This window comes from Haliotis rufescens, unplaced genomic scaffold, assembly GCF_023055435.1.
Source record: "Haliotis rufescens isolate VD_foot unplaced genomic scaffold, xgHalRufe1.0.p SCAF_20, whole genome shotgun sequence".
NCBI classification, from domain to species: Eukaryota; Metazoa; Mollusca; class Gastropoda; order Lepetellida; family Haliotidae; genus Haliotis; species Haliotis rufescens.
Window position 1 is genome coordinate 17464638 of NW_025963891.1, and position 27352 is coordinate 17491989.

Consider the following 27352-nt stretch of genomic DNA (forward strand, 5'->3'; position numbering starts at 1 on the left):
AAAGACAAGGATTGCTAGATGAAGGAATGTCCCACCTTTGTGTTCCCCTCTGGCGAGAGATGCCACAGCCTCCCTGACTGCCGGAGTGATGCCCATCAGCACACTGAGAGTGATGAGGTCAGCGATCGACATGACAAACCTCTCCTGTATACAGATGGGGACATAGGCCATTAATATTACACTACATCTCTGACAATGTTACAGCTTTGATGACAATGCACAATTGTGAGGACAAGACAAAATTTGGCTGACAATCAAGCACGACTGACAGTATTACACTGTAGCTCTGACAGTATTACACTACCGCTCTGACAGTATTACACTACCGCACTGACAGTATTACACTACACCTCTGACAGTATTACACTACCGCTCTGACAGTATTACACTACAGGTCTGACAGTATTACACTACCGCTCTCACAGTATTACACTACCGCTCTGACAGTATTACACAACCGCTCTGACAGTATTACACTACCGCTCTGACAGTATTACACTACAGCTCTGACAGTATTACACAACAGCTCTGACAGTATTACACTACACCTCTGACAGTATTACACTACCGCTCTGACAGTATTACACTACCGCTCTGACAGTATTACAGTATTACACTACAGCTCTGACAGTATTACACTACAGCTCTGACAGTATTACACTACAGCTCTGACAGTATTACACTACAGCTCTGACAGTATTACACTACAGCTCTGACAGTATTACACTACAGCTCTGACAGTATTACAGTATTACACTACAGCTCTGACAGTATTACAGTATTACAATACAGCTCTGACAGTATTACACTACAGCGCTGACAGTATTACAGTATGACAGTATTACACAACAGCTCTGACAGTATTACACTACAGCTCTGACAGTATTACACAACAGCTCTGACAGTATTACACTACAGCTCTGACAGTATTACAGTATGACAGTATTACACTACAGCTCTGACAGTATTACACTACAGCTCTGACAGTATTACACTACAGCTCTGACAGTATTACACTACCGCTCTGACAGTATTACAGTATTACACTACCGCTCTGACAGTATTACACTACCGCTCTGACAGTATTACACTACAGCTCTGACAGTATTACACTACAGCTCTGACAGTATTACACTACCGCTCTGACAGTATTACAGTATTACACTAAAGCTCTGACAGTATAACACTACCGCTCTGACAGTATTACACTACCGCTCTGACAGTATTACAGTATTACACTAAAGCTCTGACAGTATAACACTACCGCTCTGACAGTATTACACTACCGCTCTGACAGTATTACAGTATTACACTAAAGCTCTGACAGTATTACACTACAGCTCTGACAGTATTACAGTATTACACAACAGCTCTGACAGTATTACACTACCGCTCTGACAGTATTACACTACGGCTCTGACAGTATTACACTACCGCTCTGACAGTATAACACTAAAGCTCTGACAGTATTACACTACCGCTCTGACAGTATTACACAACAGCTCTGACAGTATTACACTACAGCTATGACAGTATTACACTACAGCTCTGACAGTATTACACTACCTCTCTGACAGTATTACACTACAGCTCTGACAGTATTACAGTATTACACAACAGCTCTGACAGTATAACACTACCGCTCTGACAGTATTACACTACCGCTCTGACAGTATTACACTACAGCTCTGACAGTATAACACTAAAGCTCTGACAGTATTACACTACCGCTCTGACAGTATTACACAACAGCTCTGACAGTATAACACTACCGCTCTGACAGTATTACCCTACAGCTCTGACAGTATTACACTACAGCTCTGACAGTATTACACTACAGCTCTGACAGTATTACACTACAGCTCTGACAGTATTACACTACCTCTCTGACAGTATTACAGTATTACACTACAGCTCTGACAGTATTACAGTATTACACTACAGCTCTGACAGTATAACACTAAAGCTCTGACAGTATTACACTACCGCTCTGACAGTATTACACAACAGCTCTGACAGTATAACACTACCGCTCTGACAGTATTACCCTACAGCTCTGACAGTATTACACTACCGCTCTGACAGTATTACACTACAGCTCTGACAGTATTACACTACAGCTCTGACAGTATTACACTACCTCTCTGACAGTATTACAGTATTACACTACAGCTCTGACAGTATGACAGTATTACACTACAGCTCTGATAGTATTACAGTATTACACTACAGCTCTGACAGTATTACACTACAGCGCTGACAGTATTACAGTATGACAGTATTACACAACTGCTCTGACAGTATTACACTACAGCTCTGACAGTATTACACTACAGCTCTGACACTATTACACTACCGCTCTTACAGTATTACAGTATTACACTACAGCTCTGACAGTATTACAGTATTACACTACAGCTCTGACAGTATTACAGTATTACAATACAGCTCCGACAGTATTACACTACAGCGCTGACAGTATTACAGTATGACAGTATTACACAACAGCTATGACAGTATTACACAACAGCTCTGACCGTATTACACTACAGCTCTGACAGTATTACACTACCTCTCTGACAGTATTACAGTATTACACTACAGCTCTGACAGTATTACAGTATTACACTACAGCTCTGATAGTATTACAGTATTACAATACAGCTCTGACAGTATTACACTACAGCGCTGACAGTATTACAGTATGACAGTATTACACTACCGCTCTGACAGTATTACACTACAGCTCTGACAGTATAACACTAAAGCTCTGACAGTATTACAGTATTGCACTAAAGCTCTGACAGTATAACACTACCGCTCTGACAGTATCACACTACCGCTCTGACAGTATTACACTACAGCTCTGACAGTATAACACTAAAGCTCTGACAGTATTACACTACCGCTCTGACAGTATTACACAACAGCTCTGACAGTATAACACTACCGCTCTGACAGTATTACCCTACAGCTCTGACAGTATTACACTACAGCTCTGACAGTATTACACTACCGCTCTGACAGTATTACACTACCTCTCTGACAGTATTACAGTATTACACTACAGCTCTGACAGTATTACAGTATTACACTACAGCTCTGACAGTATTACAGTATTACACTAAAGCTCTGACAGTATTACACTAACGCTCTGACAGTATTACAATACAGCTCTGACAGTATAACACTAAAGCTCTGACAGTATTACACTACCGCTCTGACAGTATTACACAACAGCTCTGACAGTATAACACTACCGCTCTGACAGTATTACCCTACAGCTCTGACAGTATTACACTACCGCTCTGACAGTATTACACTACAGCTCTGACAGTATTACACTACCTCTCTGACAGTATTACAGTATTACACTACAGCTCTGACAGTATGACAGTATTACACTACAGCTCTGATAGTATTACAGTATTACACTACCGCTCTGACAGTATTACACAACAGCTCTGACAGTATAACACTACCGCTCTGACAGTATTACCCTACAGCTCTGACAGTATTACACTACAGCTCTGACAGTATTACACTACAGCTCTGACAGTATAACACTACCTCTCTGACAGTATTACAGTATTACACTACAGCTCTGACAGTATTACAGTATTACACTACAGCTCTGACAGTATTACAGTATTACACTAAAGCTCTGACAGTATTACACTAACGCTCTGACAGTATTACACTACAGCTCTGACAGTATAACACTAAAGCTCTGACAGTATTACACTACCGCTCTGACAGTATTACACTACCGCTCTGACAGTATAACACTACCGCTCTGACAGTATTACCCTAAAGCTCTGACAGTATTACACTACCGCTCTGACAGTATTACACTACAGCTCTGACAGTATTACACTACAGCTCTGACAGTATTACACTACCTCTCTGACAGTATTACAGTATTACACTACAGCTCTGACAGTATGACAGTATTACACTACAGCTCTGATAGTATTACAGTATTACACTACAGCTCTGACAGTATTACAGTATTACACTACAGCTCTGACAGTATTACAGTATTACAATACAGCTCCGACAGTATTACACTACAGCGCTGACAGTATTACAGTATGACAGTATTACACTACAGCTCTGACAGTATTACAGTATTACACTAAAGCTCTGACAGTATTACACTAACGCTCTGACAGTATTACAATACAGCTCTGACAGTATAACACTAAAGCTCTGACAGAATTACACTACCGCTCTGACAGTATTACACAACAGCTCTGACAGTATAACACTACCGCTCTGACAGTATTACCCTACAGCTCTGACAGTATTACACTACCGCTCTGACAGTATTACACTACAGCTCTGACAGTATTACACTACAGCTCTGACAGTATTACACTACCTCTCTGACAGTATTACAGTATTACACTACAGCTCTGACAGTATGACAGTATTACACTACAGCTCTGATAGTATTACAGTATTACACTACCGCTCTGACAGTATTACACAACAGCTCTGACAGTATAACACTACCGCTCTGACAGTATTACACTACAGCTCTGACAGTATAACACTAAAGCTCTGACAGTATTACAGTATTGCACTAAAGCTCTGACAGTATAACACTACCGCTCTGACAGTATCACACTACCGCTCTGACAGTATTACACTACAGCTCTGACAGTATAACACTAAAGCTCTGACAGTATTACACTACCGCTCTGACAGTATTACACAACAGCTCTGACAGTATTACACTACAGCTCTGACAGTATAACACTAAAGCTCTGACAGTATTACACTACAGCTCTGACAGTATTACAGTATGACAGTATTACACTACAGCTCTGACAGTATTACACTACAGCTCTGACAGTATAACACTACCGCTCTGACAGTATTACACTACCGCTCTGACAGTATTACAGTATTACACTAAAGCTCTGACAGTATTACACTACAGCTCTGACAGTATTACAGTATTACACAACAGCTCTGACAGTATTACACTACCGCTCTGACAGTATTACACTACCGCTCTGACAGTATTACACTTCCGCTCTGACAGTATAACACTAAAGCTCTGACAGTATTACACTACCGCTCTGACAGTATTACACAACAGCTCTGACAGTATTACACTACAGCTATGACAGTATTACACTACAGCTCTGACAGTATTACACTACCTCTCTGACAGTATTACACTACAGCTCTGACAGTATTACAGTATTACACTAAAGCTCTGACAGTATAACACTACCGCTCTGACAGTATTACACTACCGCTCTGACAGTATTACACTACAGCTCTGACAGTATAACACTAAAGCTCTGACAGTATTACACTACCGCTCTGACAGTATTACACAACAGCTCTGACAGTATAACACTACCGCTCTGACAGTATTACCCTACAGCTCTGACAGTATTACACTACAGCTCTGACAGTATTACACTACAGCTCTGACAGTATTACACTACAGCTCTGACAGTATTACACTACCTCTCTGACAGTATTACAGTATTACACTACAGCTCTGACAGTATTACAGTATTACACTACAGCTCTGACAGTATTACAGTATTACACTAAAGCTCTGACAGTATAACACTACCGCTCTGGCAGTATTACACAACCGCTCTGACAGTATTACACTACAGCTCTGACAGTATAACACTAAAGCTCTGACAGTATTACACTACCGCTCTGACAGTATTACACAACAGCTCTGACAGTATAACACTACCGCTCTGACAGTATTACCCTACAGCTCTGACAGTATTACACTACCGCTCTGACAGTATTACACTACAGCTCTGACAGTATTACACTACAGCTCTGACAGTATTACACTACCTCTCTGACAGTATTACAGTATTACACTACAGCTCTGACAGTATGACAGTATTACACTACAGCTCTGATAGTATTACAGTATTACACTACAGCTCTGACAGTATTACACTACAGCGCTGACAGTATTACAGTATGACAGTATTACACAACAGCTCTGACAGTATTACACTACAGCTCTGACAGTATTACACTACAGCTCTGACACTATTACACTACCGCTCTTACAGTATTACAGTATTACACTACAGCTCTGACAGTATTACAGTATTACACTACAGCTCTGACAGTATTACAGTATTACAATACAGCTCCGACAGTATTACACTACAGCGCTGACAGTATTACAGTATGACAGTATTACACAACAGCTATGACAGTATTACACAACAGCTCTGACCGTATTACACTACAGCTCTGACAGTATTACACTACCTCTCTGACAGTATTACAGTATTACACTACAGCTCTGACAGTATTACAGTATTACACTACAGCTCTGATAGTATTACAGTATTACAATACAGCTCTGACAGTATTACACTACAGCGCTGACAGTATTACAGTATGACAGTATTACACTACCGCTCTGACAGTATTACACTACAGCTCTGACAGTATAACACTAAAGCTCTGACAGTATTACAGTATTGCACTAAAGCTCTGACAGTATAACACTACCGCTCTGACAGTATCACACTACCGCTCTGACAGTATTACACTACAGCTCTGACAGTATAACACTAAAGCTCTGACAGTATTACACTACCGCTCTGACAGTATTACACAACAGCTCTGACAGTATAACACTACCGCTCTGACAGTATTACCCTACAGCTCTGACAGTATTACACTACAGCTCTGACAGTATTACACTACCGCTCTGACAGTATTACACTACCTCTCTGACAGTATTACAGTATTACACTACAGCTCTGACAGTATTACAGTATTACACTACAGCTCTGACAGTATTACAGTATTACACTAAAGCTCTGACAGTATTACACTAACGCTCTGACAGTATTACAATACAGCTCTGACAGTATAACACTAAAGCTCTGACAGTATTACACTACCGCTCTGACAGTATTACACAACAGCTCTGACAGTATAACACTACCGCTCTGACAGTATTACCCTACAGCTCTGACAGTATTACACTACCGCTCTGACAGTATTACACTACAGCTCTGACAGTATTACACTACCTCTCTGACAGTATTACAGTATTACACTACAGCTCTGACAGTATGACAGTATTACACTACAGCTCTGATAGTATTACAGTATTACACTACCGCTCTGACAGTATTACACAACAGCTCTGACAGTATAACACTACCGCTCTGACAGTATTACCCTACAGCTCTGACAGTATTACACTACAGCTCTGACAGTATTACACTACAGCTCTGACAGTATAACACTACCTCTCTGACAGTATTACAGTATTACACTACAGCTCTGACAGTATTACAGTATTACACTACAGCTCTGACAGTATTACAGTATTACACTAAAGCTCTGACAGTATTACACTAACGCTCTGACAGTATTACACTACAGCTCTGACAGTATAACACTAAAGCTCTGACAGTATTACACTACCGCTCTGACAGTATTACACTACCGCTCTGACAGTATAACACTACCGCTCTGACAGTATTACCCTAAAGCTCTGACAGTATTACACTACCGCTCTGACAGTATTACACTACAGCTCTGACAGTATTACACTACCGCTCTGACAGTATTACACTACAGCTCTGACAGTATTACACTACAGCTCTGACAGTATTACACTACCTCTCTGACAGTATTACAGTATTACACTACAGCTCTGACAGTATTACAGTATTACACTACAGCTCTGACAGTATTACAGTATTACACAACAGCTCTGACAGTATAACACTACCGCTCTGACAGTATTACACTAACGCTCTGACAGTATTACACTACAGCTCTGACAGTATAACACTAAAGCTCTGACAGTATTACACTACCGCTCTGACAGTATTACACAACAGCTCTGACAGTATAACACTACCGCTCTGACAGTATTACCCTACAGCTCTGACAGTATTACACTACAGCTCTGACAGTATTACACTACAGCTCTGACAGTATTACACTACAGCTCTGACAGTATTACACTACAGCTCTGACAGTATTACAGTATTACACTACAGCTCTGACAGTATTACAGTATTACACTACAGCTCTGATAGTATTACAGTATTACAATACAACTCTGACAGTATTACACTACAGCACTGACAGTATTACAGTATGACAGTATTACACAACAGCTCTGACAGTATTACACTACACCTCTGACAGTATTACACTACAGCTCTGACACTATTACACTACCGCTCTTACAGTATTACAGTATTACACTACAGCTCTGACAGTATTACAGTATTACACTACAGCTCTGACAGTATTACAGTATTACAATACAGCTCCGACAGTATTACACTACAGCGCTGACAGTATTACAGTATGACAGTATTACACAACAGCTATGATAGTATTACACAACAGCTCTGACAGTATTACACTACCGCTCTGACAGTATTACACTACCGCTTTGACAGTATTACACTACCGCTCTGACAGTATTACAGTATTACATTACAGCTCTGACAGTATTACAGTATTACACTACCGCTCTGACAGTATGACAGTATTACACTACAGCTCTGACAGTATTACACTACAGCTCTGACAGTATTACAGTATTACACTACAGCTCTGACAGTATTACAGTATTACACTACAGCTCTGACAGTATTACAGTATTACACTACAGCTCTGACAGTATTACAGTATTACACTAAAGCTCTGACAGTATTACACTAACGCTCTGACAGTATTACACTACAGCTCTGACAGTATAACACTAAAGCTCTGACAGTATTACACTACCGCTCTGACAGTATTACACAAGAGCTCTGACAGTATAACACTACCGCTCTGACAGTATTACCCTAAAGCTCTGACAGTATTACACTACCGCTCTGACAGTATTACACTACAGCTCTGACAGTATTACACTACAGCTCTGACAGTATTACACTACCTCTCTGACAGTATTACAGTATTACACTACAGCTCTGACAGTATGACAGTATTACACTACAGCTCTGATAGTATTACAGTATTACACTACAGCTCTGACAGTATTACACTAACGCTCTGACAGTATTACACTACAGCTCTGACAGTATAACACTAAAGCTCTGACAGTATTACACTACCGCTCTGACAGTATTACACTACCGCTCTGACAGTATAACACTACCGCTCTGACAGTATTACCCTAAAGCTCTGACAGTATTACACTACCGCTCTGACAGTATTACACTACAGCTCTGACAGTATTACACTACCGCTCTGACAGTATTACACTACAGCTCTGACAGTATTACACTACAGCTCTGACAGTATTACACTACCTCTCTGACAGTATTACAGTATTACACTACAGCTCTGACAGTATTACAGTATTACACTACAGCTCTGACAGTATTACAGTATTACACAACAGCTCTGACAGTATAACACTACCGCTCTGACAGTATTACACTAACGCTCTGACAGTATTACACTACAGCTCTGACAGTATAACACTAAAGCTCTGACAGTATTACACTACCGCTCTGACAGTATTACACAACAGCTCTGACAGTATAACACTACCGCTCTGACAGTATTACCCTACAGCTCTGACAGTATTACACTACAGCTCTGACAGTATTACACTACAGCTCTGACAGAATTACACTACAGCTCTGACAGTATTACACTACAGCTCTGACAGTATTACAGTATTACACTACAGCTCTGACAGTATTACAGTATTACACTACAGCTCTGATAGTATTACAGTATTACAATACAACTCTGACAGTATTACACTACAGCACTGACAGTATTACAGTATGACAGTATTACACAACAGCTCTGACAGTATTACACTACACCTCTGACAGTATTACACTACAGCTCTGACACTATTACACTACCGCTCTTACAGTATTACAGTATTACACTACAGCTCTGACAGTATTACAGTATTACACTACAGCTCTGACAGTATTACAGTATTACAATACAGCTCCGACAGTATTACACTACAGCGCTGACAGTATTACAGTATGACAGTATTACACAACAGCTATGATAGTATTACACAACAGCTCTGACAGTATTACACTACCGCTCTGACAGTATTACACTACCGCTTTGACAGTATTACACTACCGCTCTGACAGTATTACAGTATTACATTACAGCTCTGACAGTATTACAGTATTACACTACCGCTCTGACAGTATGACAGTATTACACTACAGCTCTGACAGTATTACACTACAGCTCTGACAGTATTACAGTATTACACTACAGCTCTGACAGTATTACAGTATTACACTACAGCTCTGACAGTATTACAGTATTACACTACAGCTCTGACAGTATTACAGTATTACACTAAAGCTCTGACAGTATTACACTAACGCTCTGACAGTATTACACTACAGCTCTGACAGTATAACACTAAAGCTCTGACAGTATTACACTACCGCTCTGACAGTATTACACAAGAGCTCTGACAGTATAACACTACCGCTCTGACAGTATTACCCTAAAGCTCTGACAGTATTACACTACCGCTCTGACAGTATTACACTACAGCTCTGACAGTATTACACTACAGCTCTGACAGTATTACACTACCTCTCTGACAGTATTACAGTATTACACTACAGCTCTGACAGTATGACAGTATTACACTACAGCTCTGATAGTATTACAGTATTACACTACAGCTCTGACAGTATTACAGTATTACACTACAGCTCTGACAGTATTACAGTATTACAATACAGCTCCGACAGTATTACACTACAGCGCTGACAGTATTACAGTATGACAGTATTACACAACAGCTATGACAGTATTACACAACAGCTCTGACAGTATTACACTACAGTTCTGACAGTATTACACTACCTCTCTGACAGTATTACAGTATTACACTACAGCTCTGACAGTATTACAGTATTACACTACAGCTCTGATAGTATTACAGTATTACAATACAGCTCTGACAGTATTACACTACAGCGCTGACAGTATTACAGTATGACAGTATTACACTACAGCTCTGACAGTATTACACTACAGCTCTGACAGTATAACACTAAAGCTCTGACAGTATTACAGTATTGCACTAAAGCTCTGACAGTATAACACTACCGCTCTGACAGTATTACACTACCGCTCTGACAGTATTACACTACAGCTCTGACAGTATAACACTAAAGCTCTGACAGTATTACACTACCGCTCTGACAGTATTACACAACAGCTCTGACAGTATAACACTACCGCTCTGACAGTATTACACTACAGCTCTGACAGTATTACACTACCGCTCTGACAGTATTACACTACAGCTCTGACAGTATTACACTACAGCTCTGACAGTATTACACTACCTCTCTGACAGTATTACAGTATTACACTACAGCTCTGACAGTATTACAGTATTACACTACAGCTCTGACAGTATTACAGTATTACACTAAAGCTCTGACAGTATAACACTACCGCTCTGACAGTATTACACTAACGCTCTGACAGTATTACACTACAGCTCTGACAGTATAACACTAAAGCTCTGACAGTATTACACTACCGCTCTGACAGTATTACACAACAGCTCTGACAGTATAACACTACCGCTCTGACAGTATTACCCTACAGCTCTGACAGTATTACACTACAGCTCTGACAGTATTACACTACAGCTCTGACAGTATTACACTACAGCTCTGACAGTATTACACTACAGCTCTGACAGTATTACAGTATTACACTACAGCTCTGACAGTATTACAGTATTACACTACAGCTCTGATAGTATTACAGTATTACAATACAACTCTGACAGTATTACACTACAGCACTGACAGTATTACAGTATGACAGTATTACACAACAGCTCTGACAGTATTACACTATCCCTCTGACAGTATTACACTACAGCTCTGACACTATTACACTACCGCTCTTACAGTATTACAGTATTACACTACAGCTCTGACAGTATTACAGTATTACACTACAGCTCTGACAGTATTACAGTATTACAATACAGCTCCGACAGTATTACACTACAGCGCTGACAGTATTACAGTATGACAGTATTACACAACAGCTATGATAGTATTACACAACAGCTCTGACAGTATTACACTACCGCTCTGACAGTATTACACTACCGCTTTGACAGTATTACACTACCGCTCTGACAGTATTACAGTATTACATTACAGCTCTGACAGTATTACAGTATTACACTACCGCTCTGACAGTATGACAGTATTACACTACAGCTCTGACAGTATTACACTACAGCTCTGACAGTATTACAGTATTACACTACAGCTCTGACAGTATTACAGTATTACACTACAGCTCTGACAGTATTACAGTATTACACAACAGCTCTGACAGTATTACACTACAGCTCTGACAGTATTACACTACCGCTCTGACAGTATTACACTACCGCTCTGACAGTATTACAGTATGACAGTATTACACTACAGCTCTGACAGTATTACACTACAGCTCTGACAGTATTACACTACAGCTCTGACAGTATTACAGTATTACAATACAGCTCTGACAGTATTACACTACAGCGCTGACAGTATTACAGTATTACACTACAGCTCTGACAGTATTACAGTATTACACTGCAGCTCCGATATCACACTGGAGCTAACACCTTTCTGTCACATTTCAGTGTAAACTATCTGTTATTACTCAACCGTGTCAATACTTTTAAATCCAAGGGCTACTGAATCTGTACCAGTGATGTACGCACCTTGAACGCTGCCTCAAGGTCAGTGAACTTGGCCTCTGACCTCTCCTGCATGAGCCCCAGGCAGAAGGCTGTGAAGTTCATGTCATGGCGGAGTGTGCGAACGATCTCCCGCAGCAGCGCTCGTAGGGCTCGCAAGTAATCATCCTTGTTAGCCAACAAATCTTGGAATATTTCTGCCAGCATCTGCACATAGAAGACACACACATGTACTCCATGATGTAGTATAATATTATTGTGCACAGGTGCAAGGGATGAAACACTTTACAGACACAATTGGCCAATTTGATGGTGTCTTCCTGTTATATTGGAACCAGCATAATCTTAGGGATATATAAACATACTGACAGCTGAAGATGTCTCAAGAATAAAGCTCAATATAAATAATCGTAACAAGTATATCATTACAATTGTCCTCAGGTGAGACAGTAAAGCATACAGTAGTACAAGGCATTTAAATGCTGTCAGTGACCAACAGGTTGGAAAGTAGAGCTGAAAGCATATGTACTTTTCCTGGTGTTGCATCGAAAGGGAGGGTTTAGGTGGGTTTTTATCAAAGAGGTCACCACAGAACCAGAGATCGGTATGACACAAGCATACCACACATCAAGCTCTGAAACTTTGACAAAAGTCCTTGAGGTACTGAGGTGAGTCAGCTGCTATCCACATCTTCAGACTCATAGGATACATGGTTTCATTGATATCTGATCTTGAGCTATGAATCATGGACTCACCTTACTGACAGTTCAGATGTACAGCCATGTATCATGGACTCACCTTACTGACAGTTCAGATGTACAGCTATGAATCATGGACCAACCTTGACTGACAGTTCAGATGTACAGCCATGAATTATGGACTCACCTTGACTGACAGTTCAGATGTACAGCTATGAATCATGGACCCACCTTGGCTGACAGTTCAGATGTACAGCTATGAATTATGGACCAACCTTGACTAACAGTTCAGATGTACAGCTATGAATTATGGACTCACCTTGACTGACAGTTCAGATGTACAGCTATGAATCATGGACCCACCTTGGCTGACAGTTCAGATGTACAGCTTTGAATCATGGACCCACCTTGGCTGACAGTTCAGATGTACAGCTTTGAATCATGGACTCACCTTGACTGACAGTTCATATGTACAGCTATGAATCATGGACTCACCTTGGCTGACAGTTCAGATGTACAGCTATGAATCATGGACCCACCTTGGCTGACAGTTCAGATGTACAGCTTTGAATTATGGACCAACCTTGGCTGACAGTTCATATGTACAGCTATGAATCATGGACCCACCTTGGCTGACAGTTCAGATGTACAGCTATGAATAATGGACCCACCTTGGCTGACAGTTCAGATGTACAGCTATGAATCATGGACTCACCTTGACTGACAGTTCATATGTACAGCTATGAATCATGGACCCACCTTGGCTGACAGTTCATATGTACAGCTTTGAATCATGGACCCACCTTGGCTGGCAGTTCATATGTACAGCTTTGAATCATGGACTCACCTTCGCTGACAGTTCAGATGTACAGCTTTGAATCATGGACCCACCTTGGCTGACAGTTCAGATGTACAGCTTTGAATCATGGACTCACCTTGGCTGACAGTTCAGATGTACAGCTTTGAATCATTGACTCACCTTGGCTGACAGTTCATATGTACAGCTTTGAATCATGGACTCACCTTTGCTGACAGTTCAGATGTACAGCTTTGAATCATGGACCCACCTTGGCTGACAGTTCAGATGTACAGCTTTGAATCATGGACTCACCTTGGCTGACAGTTCAGATGTACAGCTTTGAATCATGGACCCACCTTGGCTGACAGTTCATATGTACAGCTATGAATCATGGACTCACCTTGGCTGACAGTTCAGATGTACAGCTTTGAATCATGGACTCACCTTTGCTGACAGTTCATATGTACAGCTTTGAATCATGGACTCACCTTGACTGACAGTTCATATGTACAGCTTTGAATCATGGACCCACCTTGGCTGCAGGTTCAGGAGAGATCTGGAAGGTGACAGCCACGAGGGACATGTTGTTTGGATTGCGGGTCTGGGACAACTCGTTGTAGATGGTGTGTGTCAGGACGATACGCAGGTTGCCGGAGTGTTGTATCATCAGCTCTCTGTATCGAGGGAGGATGTATCAGTACAAAACATTATTATTTATTTTTATTTTTTGAGTTGGGTTAACGCCGTTTTTAACAGTTTTCCAGTTATATCACGGCGTGTCGGCTTAATGTGGGAGGAAAGCCCAAAGTGATGCAGGTCTCAGACGTTTACCACTTCGGTGAAACCCATGAGCATGGGGATGGTGCTGACAAACCTAGAAACATAAACGGGACGAACCAGGATTCGAAACCAACAGTCATAGGTTTCTGGTGCAACCAAGGGACGCAACTCTGCACAGTGAATCGCGGCGCCTTAGACAACTGGGCCAAAGCATAATTAAATAAATCATTGGGGCACAAATGTGAAGTTGACAGATTGAACAACCAAAGCTAGGGCTGTCATTGTAGTATTACTACGTCTAGTGCCAACCAGTGAAGATCCGGGTTATAAAAGGTCTTTAGCAACCCATGCGTGCTGTAAAAGGCGACTTTGCTTGTTGTAAGAGGCGACTAACAGGGTCAGCTGGTCAGGCTCGCTGACTTGGTTCCTGCATGTCATCGTATCCCAATTGCGTAGATACCGTTTATAGCTGTGTATAAGGCGACCCCACGTATAAGACGACCCCCCTGTACACGCCTTAAAAATCAACCCAAAATCCTATACTCCGTGTATAAGGCGACCGGGAATGAAACACATCACAAGTCTGACTGATATAGAAGATTTAACGTGCACTTTCCGACTGATGCGTATTTCGCACACATCACAAGTGCGCACACAAACCTTATATATGCAATAAAAATATGTTTATCTTGCGTTGTTTTTTTTCTACAATGATAGGTCGCATGTGTTACTCCAGCACACGTCGCCATTTTGTGTTTACACGGTACGACACCAAATTGGTGCCCGTAAAATAAAATTCAGTTATGAAGTAATAACATATAAGAGACAATGGTGAGTAATTTAATCGCCAATTAACTATGTTGTAACTAACTAGGCTTATGTTTGCTTCACATTCAGCGTGTTTATTCCACAATCACTTGTACACACCGTCTCCAACACTTGTTAATACAACTGTAAAAACAGCGGGAATTGATTTCAGCTTCACCGGTTATCACATGTTAGGTCACATGTGCAATATGCAAATGCTTACCGGTACTTCCGGCTCTCTGCTCACGGATGTTGATTGTTTTACCGTGTGAGGTGGTTTGACAATCTGCATCGAGGCGAGGATCATTTCAACTTTATTTGCAGAAATTATTAAACTTTATTCAAGGAAAAGAGATACAAATCATGTTTATGTATGGAAATAGTTATTGGAACAGTTATTTAGGACGAATTGCGAAGTTTTATTGTCAAATGCTTGGCTGGCTATCGGACGCCGGTTGACATCCCCAGTGGAAAAAAATGTGAGATCTTCGACTCCGTGTATAAGACGACCCCCCTTCTTAGCCCCCTCATTTTAGGTACGAAAAACTCGCCTTATACACAGCGATATACGGTAGATGCTCATGATGTCAACCACTGGATTGTCTGGGCCAGACTCAATTATTTACAGACCGCCGTCATAAAGATTGAATATTGCTGAGTGCGGATTTGAGCAACAAACAATTAAACAAACGTCTCTTGTTCCAACCAAATAGCATACAAAAAAACATATGGCATTCCATATATTACTGGGTACAGGCCTGTTTTTTTAGACAAAACTTCCAGGAATAAAAGTGTCCTTGTTTGGAATGTAACAGTCAGTTATCAAATTAAAGATAACATAAAACCACTAATAGCAACATAAAAATTGACAGAATAGTGAAGCTAAAATGACTTGAAATTTCCTCACCTCATACAGTTGGCGTAGTGATTGATGAGTGGTTTTGTCTTCATCCTCATCTTGATGAGCTGCGCGATGACATCCAGGTCACTGTGGTCGGCCTGGTTACAGTTCATGCAGACCGACATCAGCAGATCCTGGGCTGTGCGTGCCAGCTGCAGCACAACATGATACCAGGTTAGCTACAGCCACTTTGAACAAGTATGTGAGTGAGTGAGTGAGTGAGTTGGGTTTAACGCTGCTTTTAACAGTATTCCAGTTATATCGCGGCGTGTCAGCTTAATGTGGGAGGAAAGCCCGAAGTGATGCAGGTCTCAGACGTTTACCACTTCTGTGAAACCCACGAGCACGGGTATGGTGCTGACAAACCTAGAAACATAATTGGGGCGAACCAGGATTCGAACCCCCAATCATAGGTTTCTGTCGCTAAAATCATGGTGTGTCAGCTTGAAGGAGAACACTGCATCAAAGATGTTTTTCAGTTGTTGACAATGATTAATTCTTATTACACTCAGAACAGATAATTTGTAATTCCTCACAGATTGGACATTTTTACAAACCTGTAGAGGTTATGAATTCTCTGATGAAATCCTCCTTGGGGCACTTATTGCATTTTCCTGGCTCAAGAAAATCTACATGACATAGTTGTAACCATTTTCCTTAATAAAAATTGTTACCACACAAAAAACTTTGTTTTTGTATGATATACGTCCACCCTTATGGTGCCTCACCCTCCACGGCGCGTCACGCCAAGGGAAGCAACTCTCACCCAAATCACTTTCCATATGTCTAATGCTGACGGAATGTGGGGAGGCGGGTGGCCGTGCCCCAAGGAGGATTTCATCAGAGAATTCATAACCTCTACAGGTTTGTAAAATTCTCTTTCAGATTAAATCCTCCTTGGGGCACTTATTGCATCAAGATAGACTCCTAAAGATAATCTAGGAAGTGGCATCCGTCAGCAACAAGCGTGCATAAATACATCGTATTTTGATTATTTCAATGAATAAACAAGAGTTCAACAAATGGAACCAACCTTATTGTGAGGCACCACCGTCGAAAGGCGGGGGCTGGAGACAGGGCGTTATCGACCATACACAATGAAAAGAGCCATTCTTTGTGGCTTATCATATCGAGAACTCGAGACACACACACCCCCCACCCCACCCACTTTTTTGAACAAGTGATATTGGGGGCACAGATCACGAGAGACTATAAACCCGCACAGAGCTAGGCCAGAGGGTCCCCGTAAATCGAAGGAGTGCATGTGCAATTACGATGATTATCGAGTAGTAATGGCTGGTATTGTATCGACCGTAGAAGATAAAATCCCGACCGTTACTGAGCAGTGTTATAACCGGTCTGGGCGGTCTAAAATCTCGAAGGCTCAATCGGCTAGAGATGTAGAACTTTGCCCAGTTCGGAGAACTGACTGACCAAACCCAGCACGCTCGCTTGAGTGTTTGTCGAGTTGGTAATGTTTGATGAACGTGCTCGGCTGGCTCCAAATAGCCGCGGAGCAGATCTCCTCAATGGGCAGAGCCGCAGCATACGCTTGTGTCGTAGCCACTGCTCTAACCGAATGAGCCTTCAACTTGGTAGGGGGGTCCCTGCCTTGAAGCGTGTACGCCGTACATATAGTAGAGACTATCCACCGCGAGATAGTTTGTTTGCTCGCAGGTGAGCCAGCCTTCCTACCGCCATAACAGCAAAATAGTTGATTATCCTTACGGATACCCTTAGTTCTGCTGATATAGGACTTAAGGGTCCTGCGGACATCCAAGACATGGTGGTCCCCGACGAGGAAGGCTGTGAAAGAGCAGGTAGCTCAATAGGAGCCGTCACGTGGAAGGCGTGTGCGACCTTAGGACGGTAAGAGTCCGGCAGGCGAATACTGACCCTGTCCCGGTGAAAGACAGTTCGGGATCGGCTGACATTGCGTGAATGTCGCCTACCCGTCTGCCGGACGTTACCGCCACAAGGAACGCCGTCTTCCAGCTCAACAGCTGAAGAGAGAGAGACGACAGATCCCGAAAAGAAGGACCGGACAGCCTATCAAGAACGATTGACAATTCCCAAGGGGGACTGATCCGCCGGACAGGCGGTCGGATCCTGTCCACACCTGCTAAAAAATGCTGCACTAATGGGTGCGCACCCAAAAGTGCCCCGTCGACGGGGACGTGAAAGGCAGCGATAGCTGTAGAGTACCCCCGGACTGAATCCTGGGATTCGGGTGGAGGGCCTCGTTCTGGGATAGGAGGTCCGGTCGTAAAGGTAATAGAACAGGAGGCTGAGCCAGAAACCTGAGTATGACTGGAAACCAACTCTGCGCCGACCAAAGGGGTGCCAGGAGCACAAGTAGTCGCGCAGGCTGAGTGGCTAGCTCAAAATCACCATCCTCTGCTAACGGGTACCGCTTAATAAGTTCGGGCAGGTCGAACTTCCTGCGGGCACCCGACAACAGAGGGTTGATGACTTCATGCACCAATGAAGACAGAATACGGAGCCGCACCTGGGGCGCCTTGCTCGGAGCAAAAGCGTCCCCCGGAAGGCGGAACTCAGTCGGATCCGACTGGGGCATGGGCGCAGCCACCTGAGGCAGTACCTGGACAATCTTGTCCCGTACATGCCTCAACGAGGAAACGAAGGAAAATATTCCCGAGGTCTCCGAGTCGTCTCCCCCCTCCTCCATCCACTCCTCCTCTCTCGATTCCGAGCCGAAATTAATCGACTCTTCCCCGAGAGAAGAGGCAGACGAAGTCGGAAGGGGACGCCCGAAGGCCTGGGCCTTCGCATCCCCGGGCTGCACCCGGCCCGAAGCCGAGTCCCAGTCCCGAGGTGCCGGGGGTTCAAGGGAACCCACCTGGCTCTGGGCTAGAAATCCGCTAGAGGAAGCCTCGGCCTCGGAAGAGGCGTCTGGCTCCGCTAGGGAGAACTGTGCGTCGGTAGTGAACGGGCCAGTGCCCGCCACCCCTCCGCTGGGGAGCGACCTCGAGGCGGCGCCGAAGCCCGGTCTGAGTTCGTCCCCGAGACCAAGTGGCCTGCCTCGGCCGACGCCGGGCATATCACAAGGTCTCGAAGCCGCGTCCGGCGCCGACAACGGGGAAGGCTCGGTCCGCAACTCCTCTCGGAGCTGAGACTTTACCTCCTCCATCATCGACGCCATCTGCGACCTCAACAAGGCAGAGATGTCTGCCAAAGACGGTGCAGGAGAGGGTGCAGTGATTGTGACGGGGACCCTAGAGCCTTCTCCCCCGGCCCCCGGGGAGGGAGCGGAGGAGACAGTCTCAGCTGCCTTTTTACCCTTTCTTACTTTTTTAGAGGGGGGCGGGGCAATCTTTGCCGATCTAATGTCCACCCCCGCCTTCAATAGACCCTTAAAGTGTAAGAGGTCCACATTTCTCTTTTTCTGCGCCCGTGGTGTGAATGCAACACAGATCGGGCATGACCCATCGTCATGCCCGTCTTCGGCCAAACACTTTATGCAAGTATCATGCCTGTCTTGGGGGGGAATCGAAGCCGAGCACCCCGTACACAGTTTGAAGGTCTGTAAAAAAGACCGTAATTTTTGAGTTTGTCGGGAAGGGTAATAAAGTGTATCAGTGCGATTGAAAGATCGGAAAGATACGTGCATAAATTGTGTAACTAGAAGCAAAGGCGTAATTTAGAATGCGATTGGTAACGCGATACTAATAGCCAATGTCGTAGTATAATTATAACACCAAAGTGGGCGTGTTACGCGCGAAGGTGTAGAAAACCCGTAAAAAAGGTAAGTGTAATTTAAAATAATTAACACACCACCTTGGGTTTATTTAAAGGAAAAGATTGTAGGCTAAAGCCCGATGATATAGATTAAAAAACCGAAGCCGTTTTTTGATGGCCCTGGTGTTACATGTATCATACGTGGCACTACAAAATGGACGCTACGACGGCCTTCATTTCAAAGGTATCGTACACGTGTCACATAATTACAACTTTATAACTTTACAATGCGAGGTATTACGCCTTTGCATGAAAGAAATGTACCATACATACAGTTTGGTCTGCCATGGTTCTTGTACGAACGATTATCTTGTCTTTATTTTGTCTTGAAAAAAACAGCACGTCTGTCTTTGTCAGATGACATAAGGAAAGTGATTTGGGTGAGAGTTGCTTCCCTTGGCGTGACGCGCCGTGGAGGGTGAGGCACCATAAGGGTGGACGTATATCATACAAAAACAAAGTTTTTTGTGTGGTAACAATTTTTATTAAGGAAAATGGTTACAACTATGTCATGTAGATTTTCTTGAGCCAGGAAAATGCAATAAGTGCCCCAAGGAGGATTTAATCTGAAAGAGAATATCAGCTGTGTGGGACCTACCTTTGGGTTCATACCAGGTTAGCTACAGTCACTTTAAAGCTAGTATGAGTGAGTGAGTTGGATTCAGTGCTGCTTTGAGTGAGTTGGGTTTAACGCTACCTTGAACAAGTATGTCACTAATATCATGGTGTGTCAGCTTGAAAGAGAAGGCTCATTCAAGACGTTTTTTAGTTGTTGACAATGATTAATTCTTATTATACTCGGGACAGATATTTTGTAATTCCTCACAGCTCGGGAGTTATTTACTGTGTGGTGCCTACCTTGGGGTTCTGTAGCCACATCTCCAGCCTCTGGGCTGTCAGAGCCCGGACCTCACCGTAGCCACATGTCACAGTCATCAGACGGATCAGGTTACGAGCAGAAGCATCCATCGGCTGACGGCGGATCAGCTGCTCTCGGATCAATTCCATAATGTAGGACTCGATGCTGTCTTGTTGATATGGAAACCTGAGGTGGAAGCATTCATTGACAGATGGAGATTGCACCCTTGTGTTGATGTTCAAATTCCAAATCTTTCCATTGGCAAAGCAAATGGTTGGTTGGTTGGTTGGTTTGTTGTTTTACGCCGCACTCAGCAATATTCCAGCTATATGACGGTAGTCTGTAAATAATCGTGTCTGGACAATCCAGTGATTGACATCATGAGCATTGATTAACGCAATTGGGATCGATGACATGCATCAACCAAGTCAGCAAGTCTGACCACGCGATCCCGTTAGTCACCTTTTACAACAAGCATAGTCGCCTTTTACGGCAAGCATGGGTTGCTGAAGACCTATTGGACCTATTGGACGGGTTGGAAAATCTAATGAGTTCTGTAGCAAATATGCCACATCCTGGTAAAAATTCCTTTAAAGGTTATATTACTAGACTTCAACTGAAGGGCTCTGAAATATGTTTCACACATACCTGGTCTACAGACCATTGACAACAAACATTCCATAATTTCGACTTGTTTCATATCTATAGGTCATCTTATATTTACAGATTTTTTAAGATGCCAATATTTTAATATTACCCCCAAATTAGAAAGAAAACTCACAACAGGACCGGTTAAGTTGTGAAACATTGTGAAACATTGGAACCTCTGCAATTCCTAAACATGCTAAAGAAAAAAGATGCATTTTTTAAACAGAGAAACAGAAACATTTGATGTAGATTATCAAAATAGACACAGTTCGAACACAGACCTTTGGAAGACATTGGCACTGTCACTGTCTGTTCCTGACACCGAGCTCTTCTCACTGTCCCCACCATCGGAGCCCTTGGAGCCTTCGTCCTCCTCGAACAGGTGCAACACTGGACTTGCTGCCAACACATCAAGCACAGACTCATCACAGACACCATCCCATTATGTACCCTGGTACCCTGACCAGCTAAGGCTAAAAAAATAATAGTCTTGGTTCTCAGGCACCACCCGCATCATCATAAAGCCTGCTGCATGTTTTGTTTTTAGTTTCCATTTTTTTAAAAAACCAAAAAAATTCATTAATAATTCCAAGTCCAACGGTAGTCAAATACTGTATTCCAGCATTTTACTCATCAAGGAAATACATTGATATAGGGAGGCTCTTTCCCAGTTTGATTGTATACAATGTTATTTTGGTTACACAACTGTTTATTTGGTTACACAACTGTTTATTTGGTTACACAACTGTTTGTTTGGTTACATACCAGTTTGCCTGAGAACTAATTCTTTGATTTTTTAAGCCTAACATCAGTAAAACAGTTGTTTATAGGTCATATTTATGGTGTATTATTACTCCATGATGGTATGGAGTTGGGGATGTTACCAATCACTGGTTGCCTGGTCCAGATTTGATTACTAACATGCCACATAAGATAGCTGGATATTGTGGCATCAAACATCATTCATTTGTGTCATGCTTTTGTACGTTGTTTAACGCAGCACACAGCAATATTACAGCTATACGATGCCGACCTGCATATAATCGAGTCTGGTCCAGATAATCCAGTGATTGATATTGTGAGCAACAATCCAAGCTGTCGGGGAATGATGACATGCAATCAACCAAGGCTGCGTTGCACGTACCGATCTTAGCGCTACGATTATCATAAGTCTATGTTTAAGTATGGGAGATATGATCGTCTAAGCTTGCTTTGTGGAACGGTGTCCAAATAACCAAGTCTGACACAAGATCTGTTTGGTTGCCTGTTACTACCAGCATTGGATGAACCTGTTGAAAGGCTTTACCTGATCCTGGGGATTCCCCCTTAGGAGGGTCAGCTGCTACCAGCATACTCTTGGGCGGCATCTTGGTACGGAAGGCAGTCAGAATGTTGTCAACGAAGCCCTTGCAGTCATCTCGGTCAACCCAGACACGCTCCCCCAGCGAGTCCTCCACGTATACCTGTAACCATGACAACACAATCTTGGCTTCTAGAACATTCCTAAATGATAACGCCCTGTGGATAGCCAAATAGAAAACTGATTAAAAACTTAAATTAAACAGATCAAAGCTACCATATTTTTGAAAGTAGTATCAGCAATGTTTACACTGTTGTATTGACAGTATCTTCACTGTGAGCTGCAGCCAAGCAGAAGTCAAGTATGAGAAACGTAAGTCCTAATGCTCCTTCATGCTGAAAACATTTGTTTGTTGTATAACACCGCACTCAGCAATATTCCAGCTATATGTAGGCGATATAAATAATTGAGTCTGGACCAGACAATCCAGTGATTGACATCATGAGCATCAACCTACATAACTGGGATACGATGACATGCATCGACCAAGACAGCAGATCTGACCACCTGATCTCTTTAGTCGCCTCTTACGACAAGCAAAGTCACCTTTTATGGCAAGCATGGGTTGCTGAAGACCTATTCTACCCTGCATCTTCAAGGGGCATGTTCTTAACAATGTAAGCCTACTTTGACAAAGTCATCTGGCCAATTCTCCTCTTCAATGAAGGCAGCATAGAGCACATTACAGGCAGCGACTGACACTAGGGGGTTCCCCTTTGCCTTGAAGTTCAGAGACATGTCTCGCTTCAACAAGCTGCAGAAAGCCTGAAGGGGAATTGAAAAAATGTAACACTGTACAAACACAAGCGGTGGTTTTCAATTCTTTAAAAAACACAAATCTTTAACAGATCAATATCAGCATGACAACTGAGTAAATATGCATGCACATCTTCACATTTAATTGCAATACAAATACAGTTATTGTCAAACTTATAACATGTTGTTTTTTGTTTGTTTTTTGTTTAATGCCGCACTCAGCAATATTCCAGCTCTATGACGGCGGTCTGTAAATGATCGAGTCTGGACCAGACAATCCAGTGATTGACATCATGAGCATCGATCTTCACAATTTGGATGCGATGACATGCATCAAGGATCCTGTTAGTCACCACTTACGACAAGCATAGTCGCCTCTTATGGCAAGCATGGGTTGCTGAAGACCTATTCTAACCCGGATCTTCACGGGTATTATAACATGCAAAGAACCAAGTTCAGAAAGTATATCTGCGGAATACCTACTTCAATTACAACTTCACTACAGAAGATGGTGGGCCGTGTTTTCGCAAGATACATCAGAGAAAGAAAAACAGCTGGGTCAGGCTTTGCTCTGTTGGATCGGAGAGATTTGACAGCTCCACACAGCAAGCCCTCGATTCTCTCGTCACTCCCAGATTCCTCTGCCACCAGCAGCTGATCCAACACCTCACAGGGGTCCACTGTGACAGAGTCCCCATCATTATCACCAAGCGAATCAAGTATCTGACTCGTCAACCAAATACTAATGGCAATAGTAACCATCCATAACATCCAGATATAAAGGAAGATATGAATACTGTGACATGAATAACATATCAGGATATTTCATTAAAATATTAATAATAATATCAAGAAAACAGTGTTATCACTATCTCCTGCCATTTGTTTGTTCAGATTGTAGTGAATATAAACGATAAAAAAAAGAGTTCTATAAAGTCTAGGAGAAGAGATAGGCACTAGGGTCGCTTTATGTCATCAGAAAAAATAAAAACATGTGAAATTAATCGCACAACACATTCACAAAAGGCCCCTTTTCTGAAAAAAATATTTTACGGCACCAATTCCCGAATTCAGTCTCTTAGATATGGTAACTTCAGTTGTTTCTGAGAAAACATTGCTGACACTATGCACTTTGTAAAATAACATGGATCAAGGGCCAATCTATCTATGCTCAAAATTGAAATTTTATAAAAAATCTATAAACCAACATCACCAGTCACCATCTACATGATCTAAACAAAAGGGTCACATACTGCAATTTTGAGTAACCCTGAACGATCTGATCACCTGTAATAATATGCTACATCAATTTAACTCTTAACCATAACAAGGTTAAGTCTGAGAAATCTCTTGAATCTGTTGATTTCTGCATCAGGGGCTCACTGAATCTACTTTGGGAAACAACAAACTCGAGCACTTTCTTCATGACAGATTCCATTGTATTACAAATTACCATCAATAGCTGTCTCTTCAAACTGAAGGGGAACAACTGTAGCTGGGGATCCTTTCCGTTCAACATCTCCATGACGACCTAGTGGCATAAACGTTTGTCCAAGCTTTGGTTTCTTTGGCGCTAGTCCCCCAGTGGTTGGGGTGGCAACTGGAGCTTCTCGTTTCCTATCGGCTGAGGAGGTCGCTTTTCTCCCGACTGGCTGCGGGCTGGTGGATCTCTTGGTGTCTGGCTCTGCTCCCTTTCCTTTCGACACACCTAGTGCAATGAAGTCCCCTGTCGGAGGGTGTCCTGTGAATAATAACACATTAATATAGCCAGGTCGTAGGCTCTGTCAGTGTGTTTGGTTTTACGTTGCTTTGAACAGTATTCCAGTTATACAATGGCATGTCAGCAAGATTTTGGAGGAAAATATGAACTGTGGCAGGTCTCAGATGTTAACCACTTTGGTGGAACCCATATTGGCTAACCACGAAACATAATCAGAATCTGGTATCAAACCCATGGTCACAAAATTTTTAGCATGCCTAAGGGATGCAAATCGGCTCAGTGAATTGTGGCGCATTAGATGATTAGGCACCAGTGACCCCTATGTGCTCTCTGATTGTGCATTAAGTCATTTAAAGAGAGCTACTGAGATCTTATTATCTAAATAAATTTCAAAATAAAACCTTAAAACAACTGCTATGCTAGTTAAACTTGAACGTTGGTGGTTGAAAGGCAGATGGGTTTAGTTGTAGTGAGACTCCTTCATAAGAGACTGCCTCTGTGGTCTAGTGGTAGAGTGTCTGCTCGGAGAGCGGAAGGTCCGGGGTTTAATCCCCGACCACATTATACCAAAAGACGTTAAAAGATGGTACTTGTTGTTACCCTGTCTGGCGCTCGGCATTAAGGGGCTAAAACAAGGACTGGTCGACTTGGAGTCAGTATACTGTGTCTGAGTGGGGTATTCATGTTAAACTGCAGCATGGCACTGAGCTAACACTATAAATCGGCATCAGTCCGGACTTGTACAAGCAGCCACACAAACACACACACGTACATGCACGTCACTAAATAAATCCAATAATCTTGGACGCAAGGTGAAACCCCAATTCCCCTCACCTATTTCAAAAGATAGAAATCAAGATAATAAAGGAAATGTATGACTTCTTTTTTTTAAATCTTAAAGGGGCACTGATCTAACGCAATTCCCCGGGACTGGTTGTTGCCTTTGTTATTGTTTTTTCCCAGTGAATACCCGGATGTATAGCAGAAATCTAGACTAGTTCGCGACCTCAGCTGCGCCATTCGTAAGCGCATTAGTCACTTTTATGGGTGGTAATAAGGGCGTGTGGTCACATTGATCAACAAAATGAAATAGTTTTCGAGATAATAAGGAAATGTAGGTATCTTTGTGGGTAGCATCGGTAATGGTGACGAAGTTTTGATAAGTCACTTGCTTGGTAATTTTGCGATTTTCGTTTACACTATTTTGACTTGCAACACAAAGTACATATTTCACCTGAGCATTGCTTTTTTTATAGTGTGTATTTTTTTTTACTGTCAAATGTGTAACAAATTTATTAAACGTCTAAATATTCAGTTATTTTACAAAGTGACTGAAAAACATTTCCATCTGTATTATTATGATAACGAATTCCAAACATTTTGATGTTTAATGTCATCACCAAGAGACTGAAAATGTAACGTTGAAAAGTACATTTCTAAGTTGTTTGGCTTTTAATCCTACATAATAATCTGTTGTGATGTTTGTAGGCCCTTTTGATCGTCTTGATCAATCTGGACAGATTTTTTGGTCAAAATGA

The 27352-nt window shown here is 42.3% G+C and overlaps 1 protein-coding gene across 1 annotated transcript in view; it reads right to left on the reverse strand.

Moving 5' to 3' along the window:
• Window positions 1-27352, reverse strand: part of LOC124132730 (integrator complex subunit 1-like) — a 75496-nt gene that overhangs the window by 46130 nt on the left and 2014 nt on the right. The window contains exons 2-11 of the mRNA XM_048400894.1: window positions 25548-25835; window positions 24578-24774; window positions 23966-24103; window positions 23285-23441; window positions 22260-22377; window positions 21330-21516; window positions 16719-16864; window positions 14757-14898; window positions 12752-12934; window positions 36-144 (exon numbers count right to left, since the gene is read on the reverse strand). Of these exons, the coding sequence (XP_048256851.1) occupies window positions 36-144; window positions 12752-12934; window positions 14757-14898; window positions 16719-16864; window positions 21330-21516; window positions 22260-22377; window positions 23285-23441; window positions 23966-24103; window positions 24578-24774; window positions 25548-25835 (1665 nt within the window). The remainder of the gene's footprint in view (window positions 1-35; window positions 145-12751; window positions 12935-14756; window positions 14899-16718; window positions 16865-21329; window positions 21517-22259; window positions 22378-23284; window positions 23442-23965; window positions 24104-24577; window positions 24775-25547; window positions 25836-27352) is intronic.